Source organism: Strongylocentrotus purpuratus, unplaced genomic scaffold, assembly GCF_000002235.5.
Source record: "Strongylocentrotus purpuratus isolate Spur 01 unplaced genomic scaffold, Spur_5.0 spur5_scaffold_4, whole genome shotgun sequence".
NCBI classification, from domain to species: domain Eukaryota; kingdom Metazoa; phylum Echinodermata; class Echinoidea; order Camarodonta; family Strongylocentrotidae; genus Strongylocentrotus; species Strongylocentrotus purpuratus.
In genome coordinates, this window is record NW_022145610.1 from 22,556,310 (window position 1) to 22,567,045 (window position 10,736).

The 10,736-nt window shown below is 39.8% G+C and overlaps 1 protein-coding gene across 1 annotated transcript in view; it reads right to left on the reverse strand.

The window, feature by feature from the left end:
* LOC100892785 (sushi, von Willebrand factor type A, EGF and pentraxin domain-containing protein 1) overlaps nt 1–7,110 on the reverse strand; it is a 48,110-nt gene extending 41,000 nt beyond the window's left edge. Inside the window, exons 1-4 of the mRNA XM_030997438.1 lie at nt 6,941–7,110; nt 3,050–3,256; nt 2,143–2,289; nt 1,262–1,459 (exon numbers count right to left, since the gene is read on the reverse strand). Coding sequence (XP_030853298.1) covers nt 1,262–1,459; nt 2,143–2,289; nt 3,050–3,256; nt 6,941–7,010 — 622 coding nt within the window. The 5' untranslated portion in view covers nt 7,011–7,110. The remainder of the gene's footprint in view (nt 1–1,261; nt 1,460–2,142; nt 2,290–3,049; nt 3,257–6,940) is intronic.
* Between the last annotated feature and the right edge of the window lie 3,626 nt (nt 7,111–10,736).

A 10,736-nucleotide genomic window follows, 5' to 3' on the forward strand; every position in this document is an offset into this window, starting at 1 on the left:
TAGAAACAGAGAGAGACAGAGGCAGATAAAGGGGGCGTGTCAGAGGCGGGGGTAGGGGGTCGCAATATGGGGCACAAACACCTGCGCGAAAGCAATGTGAATAGGATTATCGAGGTTCTGTGATGGGTCGAGGATCGAACCCACGACCATCTTCGGGCCAGCCAACTTTTTAATAATAATAATAATAATAATAATAATAATAATAATAATATCTAATATTTAGGAGCGCTAAATACAATAATTACCACAGCGCTTACAAATATATATGAAAAGAGGATCACTGGGGCAGGAAAAGTTTTGAGGGATCTTTTGAAGGTGGCAAGACAGGTAATCTCCCTTATGGAAAGAGGGATGCTGTTCCAAGTCTTTGATGCAGCTACTGCAAAACGTTTTTCAGCTGTTAAGAGTCTATATTTGGGAATGATAAGTTATATGTGTCGGTTGCTGAGCGTAGATTACGAGATAGTGTATATATTTGGAGGGTGTCATTAAGATATTCAGGTGCCTTAAATCATAGACCGAATTTTACTCGGTCTACTTAAATCAGTGATCGAGTATTTTGAAAGCATACAAACATTTATTCAAACAGAATACGTTGTTGGAGAGGTACCCAGTGTTCTAGACTCAAGACCAAAGAAGATTGATTTAGCGGCACGATTCTGGAAAATTTCGATTTTCCTTCTATCTCTAGCACACAAAACAGTGACTTTTGCAATAATCAACCTAGAAAGAACTTAGAGCTCGGACAGCATGGTGACATGTCTTAAAATCAGTGAATCTACGAATCTTCCATAAATTGCGGAGATGATATAGTTATACAATTACAGACTACGTGGTTTACGTGAGAGGCTTCGTACGGCCTTCGTACAGCGAAATGGTCTGAAAATCATTCGTACAGCGTTTGTAGCATTTCGTAATATTCTTTGTGACCGAGGCTTTAGAAACGAGTTTTACAGAAGTTTGCAGCTATTCAGAAGAAAAAATATGCCAGCGAGGTGCCCGAATCATTTCCCTGCATCTAAATCCCAATAATATTTAAACCCTTATCTAGGGTATGACATTATTATGAGTTTAATATTTTGGCTTTGATCGGTGCGCAACATTTAGGAACAAGACCCCATCATTTTCAGTGGGCATTTTCTGTACGATATTCGTCCACACTAATATACAAAGAATGAACAACGCTCACAAACTATTTGTAACTTTTCACAGAACTCAACCTTCTCTTTAACTTGAAACATGAATTCGGAATGGTCCTTACCGTTTGGGATGCACAAAAATTCGTTTCCTCCGCCCCACTGTCTGTTGCTCATACACCGTAGCCTGCTGCTCCCAGAATGATAAATGTAACCCTCACCACAAGAGAAATTGGCGTAGCCATTGAATCGCCGTTCAGGGGTGTCGTAGGTCACCAAAAGACCTGCTTGGTGAGCCACTTCTGGGCAGAAATTGTCCTCGTCTGGAAAAGAGTTAAAAAATATCATTTTATAAATGAATTATTACAGGTTGAATAATAGAGATGTACATGTATATCATAACCGAGTATTTCCTGTACTTCAAAGCAGTGGCGTATAGCTTGGGTCCGTGTCATGGAAGGGTGAGGGCAAGGTCGTTCTTGAAATGCAAGAGAACATGGCTAAGAATTGGGGAAGGTGTTTATTTCCCCGGCCATCTCCCTGTCATTCTTTTACCCCCTCTCTTTCCTCTCCCCACTCGCCATTCGTTTCCCGACCCCCTCGCCGTGCTTAAAAGCATGTATTCATATGTAGGCTAATCTTTATTTTCTTAAAATCAACTTTAACAAAATTAATACAACTCAGGTATTTGGATTGATGCAGGTCTGTGAACCAATGTATGACAGCGGAGAATGCCTACTGTTTTGACGGAAACAAAGCAAAGACCCGATTTTATAAACAACATTGGAGTATAATTCTTTCGTGCCACATTATGACAACGTCATTTTTCAAATGTTATATATAAATTTTGTTTTAATTACTGTAAAGGTAGTTCTGATAGTATGCTCCGAATTTCATTTATTGTAAATAATATATTATAGCCATATTGTTCTCTTTTTAGTGACATGCATTTCAAATAGTTTTGGACGATTTGTTTAGATATTGACGTGAAGCAGTCCGTACTTACAAATTGAAATACAACTCCATCCACAAACCCCATCGCAGTGACATCGCTTGTTTGGAGGACAACCCCCATTAGGACGCTGCCTGCATGGGGTCTGACAATCCCGTCCGTAGCTCTCGACCAGGGCTACATGACGTTGACAGTATCTCGCTGATTTAAGAAAAAGACAATAAATAAAAAAACATAAATAAAAAATAGCCGGTAATATATTAACGCTCTAACCTGAATTGCGTTCTTCTTTTTTATTTATTTACCATCATCTGTTTTTACAAGGGCTACCTTGCCTACATGCGTCTATGCCTTTTTAGGTGTGCCTCGCAAACCATTTATATTGTATAACACAATTTTATTTACCCCCAAATATTTATTTTACCAATATTTTATGAATTACTTTATTGTTTTAAGCAATTTCCTACGTTCTATACCACCAAATTATGTTATAATCATAACTTGTTTTTTAATCATGGTTTGTGAAATCAAAACGAAATGAAATCAAACGAATTTGCATATAACTATCTGAATAAATGAAATTGAAATCGGTCATAGTGAAGAAGAGAACTCTCAACGATTTTTATTTTAATTATTATTTATATATATATATATATATATATATATATATATATATATATATATATATTTACCGTGATTTAAGATGCACATTTCACACCTGGTTTGAGCCCTTACAAAACTTCCTCATTCTTACTTATACTTTACCAACATAATTATCTGTACCTGAGCCTTGACAATATACGGTAGTTCGAATGACGGACATGACATCTCCTGCAATAATGAATCTACAACATAATTGAGCCACGCCCTTGTCCAGGGTAACTTGATGCAACCAAGAATACTTACTAACACGTCCGCAACGGGGACCACGCCCACGTCCAGACTTCCATGATCTACTTACGAATATGTCTGCATCGGGGCAACGGTTCTGTCCACGATCCATTGGTGCATGTTGTTCTCTCAAAATCCGTGGGCACGATCTGATAAAAGACACCACACCCAATATTCGCAACCGTCCCGTCAGGGTGGGATGCTAACCCCTCCGGTTCATCATACGTGATTTCCGCAAAATCAATCGGATTGATGTTATCGCAGCTCGATGATGCCCCTGGTTATTTAAACAGAATCACACACATAGTAACGTTTATTAATGAGACAGGATTAAGATAATAATATAAGTGAACAATAGAAAAGAGTGAAATTTACATGAAGGCCTACTTCTTCAGGCCACCAGCACCACCATCAGGACCAGAAGCAGCAGTAGCACCATCACCACCACCACCACCACTCCCACCATCACGATCACCACCATCACCACCATCACCACCACCACCACCATCGCGATCAACACCATCACCATCATCACCACAACCACAACCACCATCATCATCATGACCATTCCCACTACGTTCACTTTCATCACTACCACCATCACCACCACAACAATCAACACCACTTCAACTACCACCATTTTTAACACAACTACCACTATCAACATCACCACCACCACCACCACCACCACCATCACCATCACCACCATCACCACCACCACCATCACCACCATCATCATCATGACCATTCCCAGTACGTTCATCACTACCACAATCACCACCACAACAATCAACAACACTTCAACTCATAGGCGCCGGAAGTGGGGGGGGGGGCCAAAAAACAAAAAACAAAACAAAACAAAACAACAAAAAACAAAACAAAACAAAAAAAAAACAGTAAAGGAGTAAAGATGGTTTGTATTGTTAACCAAAAGAACATAACTCTAATAAAAATCTGAATTAAATCACATATAAAATTCCATTCAAAGAAAAGGAAAGGTATAAACAGGAATTAAATTTCCTAAACATTGCGCATGCCACATGTATCAATGGAGGTTTTTATAATAGCGATAAGCGCATATCGTGAACATATTGTGAGAGACATATCGTGGACATATTTTGAGAGACATATCGTGGACATATTGTGAGAGACATATCGTGGACATATTTTGAGAGACATATCGTGGACATATTGTGAGAGACATATCGTGGACATATTGTGAGAGAATTGGAAAGCGTGTCTGTTTTTTTGTTGTTATAGGGGTGAAAAGACATGAGCCCCTGAACGCTGGCGTACTGATGGGGGGGGGGGGGGAGGTATTTCTAATTCGATACCAGTAATTTATAAATGTTGCTGAATTGACATGATTTTCTGGGTGTTTTTTTTCTCTATTTTTTGTAAGTCATACTTTTTATGCGTTTGTTGGAAAATTAAAAATTCCCAAATTTACAGTCAGGCAAAAAATATGCTTATTTAGAAGCCTTTATGTCATGGTCTGCAAAACGGCTGGGCTCGAGCCCCCCTCACTTTTTGAAAAAGTATGTTACAGAGTAAAAGAAAGAAAGAGAAAAAAAATAAGTGACCTGCCAATGTCACAAATGAGGTATCAAAATATGCCCATCTGACCGTAATTAAATGCCTAAAACCCCCAGAGCTTACGGGGGCTCCGCCCCCGAACCCCGTCAAGGCAGGGGTCCCTAAAGCTGCCCCTGGATGCTCATCTGACCATAATTAAATAGACTAAAACCCCTGAGCTTACGGGGGCTCTGCCCCCTGGACCACATCAATGGCCTTAAAGAGGGCCCATGGATGCTCATCTAACCGTAATTAAATACTTAAAACCCCTGAGCTTCCGGGGGCTCTGCTCCCTGGACTCTCCGCCAATTAGTGAAATTTGAAAAACGTTACGCGGGGCCTGCATGTAACGTGTAAGAGTGGTGGTGATGCAGATTTTTCTTCTGCCCCCCCCCTTCCAAACGTGTTTGCTCATTACGTCACTGCCCCTGGAAGGTAAGCCCCCTGGAGTGTTTGCCCCCCCCCCCCCCAATCCCAAACTGCTTCCGGCGCGCCTGCTTAAACTACCACCATTTTTAACACAACTACCACTATCAACATCACCATCACCACCACCACCACCACCACCACCACCAACATCACCATCACCATCATCACCATCACCACCATCACCACCACCACCATCATCATCACCATTTCCACTACGCTCACTATCTTCACTACCACCATCACCACCACAACAATCACCAACACTACAACTACCACCGTCTTTAACACAACTACCACTATCAACATCACCATCATCATCACCACCACCACCACCACCATCACCATCACCACCATCACCATCACCACCATCACCATCCCCACCATCACCATCCTCATCACCATTCCCATCACCACCACAACCACCACAATCATCATCACCACCATCATCATCACCACCATCACCACCACCATCATCATCACCATTCCACTACGTTCACTATCACCACCACCACCATCAACATCACTACCACTACCACTACCACCCCACCGCCCTACTATAACTACCAACATCACCAACATCACCACATCAACCACTACTAATTACTTCACCATCACCACCACCACTATACCAACATCACCGCTACCACCACCACTACTTCTATCAGTGGCGTATCCAGGGGGGAGGCTTGGGGGCCCGCCCCCCCCCCCCTTGAGAAAAAAATCATGTAAAAACACGTGATTTTTTACCTTTTTTAGTGGTTGGGCCCCCCCCCCTGGCTCAAGGGGGGGTGCAAATTTTCGAGGACCAAAAAAAAAAAAAAAATGTGCTCACTACCCCCCCCCCCCTCCCATCCCCCCCCCCCCCCCCCCCCCCCCCCCCCCCCCCCCCCACTGAGCGACTTTTCCGCCGGCGCGATTTTCAAATTTTTGGGAGCAAAAAGTAAAAAGTTGGGCCCCCTCCCCTGAGAAATCCTGGATCCGCGCCTGACTACTATCACTCTAAGTATAGGCCTATATGTTCTTTTTTTTTCATGTCAATGGTGAAGGGTTCACTTAAGAAGAATGTTCTGAACTTTATTTTGAATATCATTTTATTTTATTCAGAAAAACTAGTCGAAAACTAAACAGACACGAGTTTATAAGACAAGAGACAATAAATTGATGATAATAGATATTTTTTGAATATTTCACACCGTAATGCAAAGTTTAAAATGTGCATGAATATGGCGTAAATACAGATGAAAACATTGAATGATATGAACGAAAAAATAGACCTATGTATCCGCAAACTGCATTCTTCAAAGCTGTTTGAAACAGTACTCATGTCAGTAGAGTAGTGGGTGTTCTATTAATCGAATATAATATCCTTAATGTTAACATGGACCAACGAGAGAGAAATGGTATAAAATGATGGTGCACTCTCAAATCTGGAGCTGTCGCTTTAGTAATGTGCAAGATTATACTACATAATAGTCAAGACGGCTTATCAACAAACCATATAAATGCATGGTAAAATACTATGGCCGGAAAGTTTATATAGTTCAGCCGCTTAGTTAAAATACTATTTCAGGCGTTTTTTATAATTATTATTGATTACACGTATCTAAGTGTATTACGCTTCACAGTTTTGTATTCAAGTTCTATACTGAGCTCAATACAGAAAATAACAAAAAATAACAAAATATTCATAGCCTATAATTAGATAATCATATATCAGCCGTGGTTTACCACTTTATATCTGAGCAGGCATGTAGTGATGGTGATTTCATGAATTTGATAAAAATTACAATATTTGTTTTTTTCTGGAATCCGTAAGGCCCCCTCACCTGGATATTTACATGGCATAGCAAAACATGGAATGAGGGTTGGGGAAGCGCATGCTAAAAATCATGAATTAATGTGCGATTGGTCACGTTGTATGGTATAAGTCTTGAAAAGATCATGATAATCCACTTACCGCCACTGTGTAACAGGCAAAGAAACAGTCCTGTGAACAGGACTAAATAATGATAACTCTTTCCCTCCATTGCTTGTCGTTCTCCTAGGCTCTCGATCCAATACTACCTTCCATGTTCCATTTGTAAAGAAAGGAAACTTATTTCTAAACGTACAGAATGGGCGCGGCCACGCTCGAACGGTGCTCGAAGATGGAGAGCGATGATTGGATAAAGATCATATGAGAATGTGTCAATCAAAATAAGTACAGAATTGGCGTGGCCGCGCTCCGAACAGTGCTGCTCGAAGATGGAGAGCGCTGATTGGATAAAGATCATAGAAGAATGTGTCAATCTGAAAATGGAGGAGCCATACATCGTAGATGTCGTGTTTTATATCCGTCTATACACGATGCATTGCCTTAATTCCATGTAGTTGGTTCGAAGTGATTAACATAGTCATTTTTATGATTTGATTAGATAACCACCTGTCAATGACCTTGCAGGATGGTCTAATCCCCCCTGGTCAACTAGTACAGACGGGCTTTAATACTTTATAGAATCAGACACAAATGTGTTTGATTGATCGCAACAGCATCACCAATTCATAACTTTCTTATTTTTAATCGGAATTTGCTCAAACTTTCACTGACCTGTTCCTCTCGTTTTGTTCTAATATACAACCAACTTAGTATCAGGGTAGACTACCTCTTTAAGGATTCATCGGGCCAATGTGAGTGCGTGTTCTTAATGTCAACCCGTTGTGAACATCACCAGAATCCCACACTGACATTGAACGGTGCTATGTCGGGCAAAACTGGTACTAGCATTGTATTATGAAGAGGGCAAGATGTGGAAAAAAAATAAACACTTTTAAGTAAACTTGTCAAATAAGTGTATAAATTATTTGGTACTTTCTCAGTTGGATTTTATAAATCTGTAAAAGGGTCGTTTCTAGCAAGTTTTTTTGTTTTGCTTTTTATGATACCGCCACATTCACTTTCAATTCGTCATTGATTTTTAGAAGTATCGAATTTGCAGTGGGTGGAAATGATTCGAGTCAACTGAACAGAAGGATTCCATGAGAAACCAGAACATTCTAACTTTCCCTTTCTTCTCAAGTTGCAACCCAATACCGGCCACAATAACAAGATTCACTTCCGAGAAGAGATTGAAATCTCTTGCTAACTCAATAACAGGATAACGAGAAGTCGGTTGTTTTCACGAGGGTTTCATCATCGCAGGCTCTTGATTTCTTTCCGGAAAGCAAGGCCTATTGATATTATGGACATGAGTGTAAGGTAAAATATATCAAAGGGGGCATCCTTTCCGTGAAGAATTTTGAAAAGTGAAGAGCAAACCAAACCCAACATCAAAACAGAATTATCATATCAAAGCCGGGCAGCACTTATTGAATAAAGATCAAACGGAGGAGATTTGAGCAAAGAAAAGGAGAGGGGAAAGAGAGAAGAGGAGGAGAGAGAAAGAGAGAGAGAGAGAGAGAGAGAGGGGGAGGGAGGGAGGTGTGGGGGTAGGGGAGGGGGCAGTAGCGAAAATGCGCTTTCGGCGATTCATGCATAAGGGTTGAATAAACACCTTTTAATTCATAACTATTAGTATCAATCATATCAAAATCAAATATATATTTTATCAGTTTTATATTTTAATTAAACCTATTTGAAATTTTGGAAAAATGTGGACTGGTTTAGTCGTACAACCCCCATCCCCCCCCCCCACCCCCTCAACCCGACTCGATCATGCCATGCTTGTGAGTAAAGTGAAACCAAACTAAATATGTGGGGGTTTTCCCGAATTTTTGTTTGTTTTGTTGACCTATAACACGGGATATCCTTTGTACAAGGGATATCTCACTGGCACGCATCTGTGCTATACCATAGCAAAATGTGTTTGTTAAAACCTGGTATAACATTTAGCAGAATCATGTAAGGAAATGTATGTGAAATCTAAGGAAAATACGTTAAATCGATCAGTAGAAAGTCTTTTGAAGTTAGTGGGAAGAAATTATTCTACATTATGTTTCTGCTCGAAAAGAAATAATGTTTATCTCACTTTAATTGGTGAATTGAACTGAGCATCACCTTTAATTGATGGGTCTTTCTCTTCCTTATGTTAGACTTAAACGAAGGCTGAGTTCTGGGAAGAGGTGAAAAATAATTTGTGAGCGTTATCATTGTTATTATGCAAGTGTGGAAGGTCATCAGAGAAAAATTGTTCCCTGAAAAGCATGGCTCTTCAAATGCCTTCATATTCTACATAATGATAAGTTACATGCAGCTTAAACTGACATGAGGCCCGATTTTTATGCCACATGTTTGTGTAGTCCCATATACATCTTTCTGGTTACAGTAATGTTCCTTTAATTGCCAAGACTGGGCCACATTCTTTTATCATTTTGATGACTCCCGAACCTTGCAGTACACACCAATGCTACATGATCAACTTTTTCTGATCGATTCCACACCGTTTCTTTCACAATGCAATCGCATGGCCAGAACTCAACTTTATCTTTAAAGCAAAAGGATGCATTTTGTACAATGGTTTGATTCGATTTGAGTTGATTCATTTATTTCTCTTCATAGTCTTTTTCCAAAATTACAAACCAATGACAACATAATCATGACAATAAACAAACATATGATTAATACATCATCAACATTAAAGTACTTAAATTGTATTATTAACATAAAATAATCATAAAGAAGGATTGCCGCATAAGCTTTGCTTATAGCCGTGGCAATACTTCATAAAACTTAATGATTATCATATACACAAAATGAAACCGTTATTTATTTCCCTACTGACTCTCTAATCACCCCGAGTTTTTTTTTAATGCAATCCTTTGCTGACTGTTTTATCACGTTAGAGGGCGATCCATCCTTATGATTACAGCAAACAGAAACTTTGAAATAAATCCGACCAATCACTATGAACATGACTGACAATGAGAGCGGACAAAATATACAGTTCCTCAGGTAGACAAAGGAACATCCCTTACTGCTATTATGTAAAAATGTGTAGAACAGGTGTCACATGCATATTCACCTTTTTACATAATAGCTGTGAAGGGATGTTCCTTTGTCTACCTGAGGAACTGTATATTTTGTCCGCTCTCATTGTCAGTCATGTTCATAGTGAATACTTAGGGAGTTTGAAATGTTTGAAATATGAGATCACTATATACCCGCGTGAATCTCCAAATTGCCTTTTTTGTTGCTTACGGGGAGGCAGGGTATGGAGCACCATTTTAAAAAAATCAACACCCCCCCCCCCCCTCCTTTGAGCAAAAAAAATATATATTGGAGGGGGGTTCACGCGAACCCCGAACCCCTAGTCTGTACTCTCTTTAAAAAAAAAGTGAATTTTCACTCTATTTTCACTTTCTTGGGAGTGACGTTCGTGATCACTTGTTTAGGAGTGAAAATCAATTGATTTTAGAGTGCTCTCTAAGAAGAAAAGAGTGAATGTTCACTCTATTTTCACTACATTTTCACTCCAGAGGAGTGACGTCCGTGATCACTCGATTTTTTTTAGAGAGTACGGGGGTGCATTACAAACTGGGCCCTCATTGTTTCATAAAACTTGTTATTAAGAACATTAACTGTTATACGCTACTGAAATCATGGCATTTCGTTGGCTGAGAGCAATTTAGTCATAGAAATTTAGTATTTGGTAGAGATAAGAAGTTTCATGAAATAGGGCCCAAGTCTATTCTGATTGGAGTCTATTCTGATCGGAGGAAATTATCATAGTTATTATCCATGACTGCCTATCCCCCAAACTGACCAATTTCATAACCTC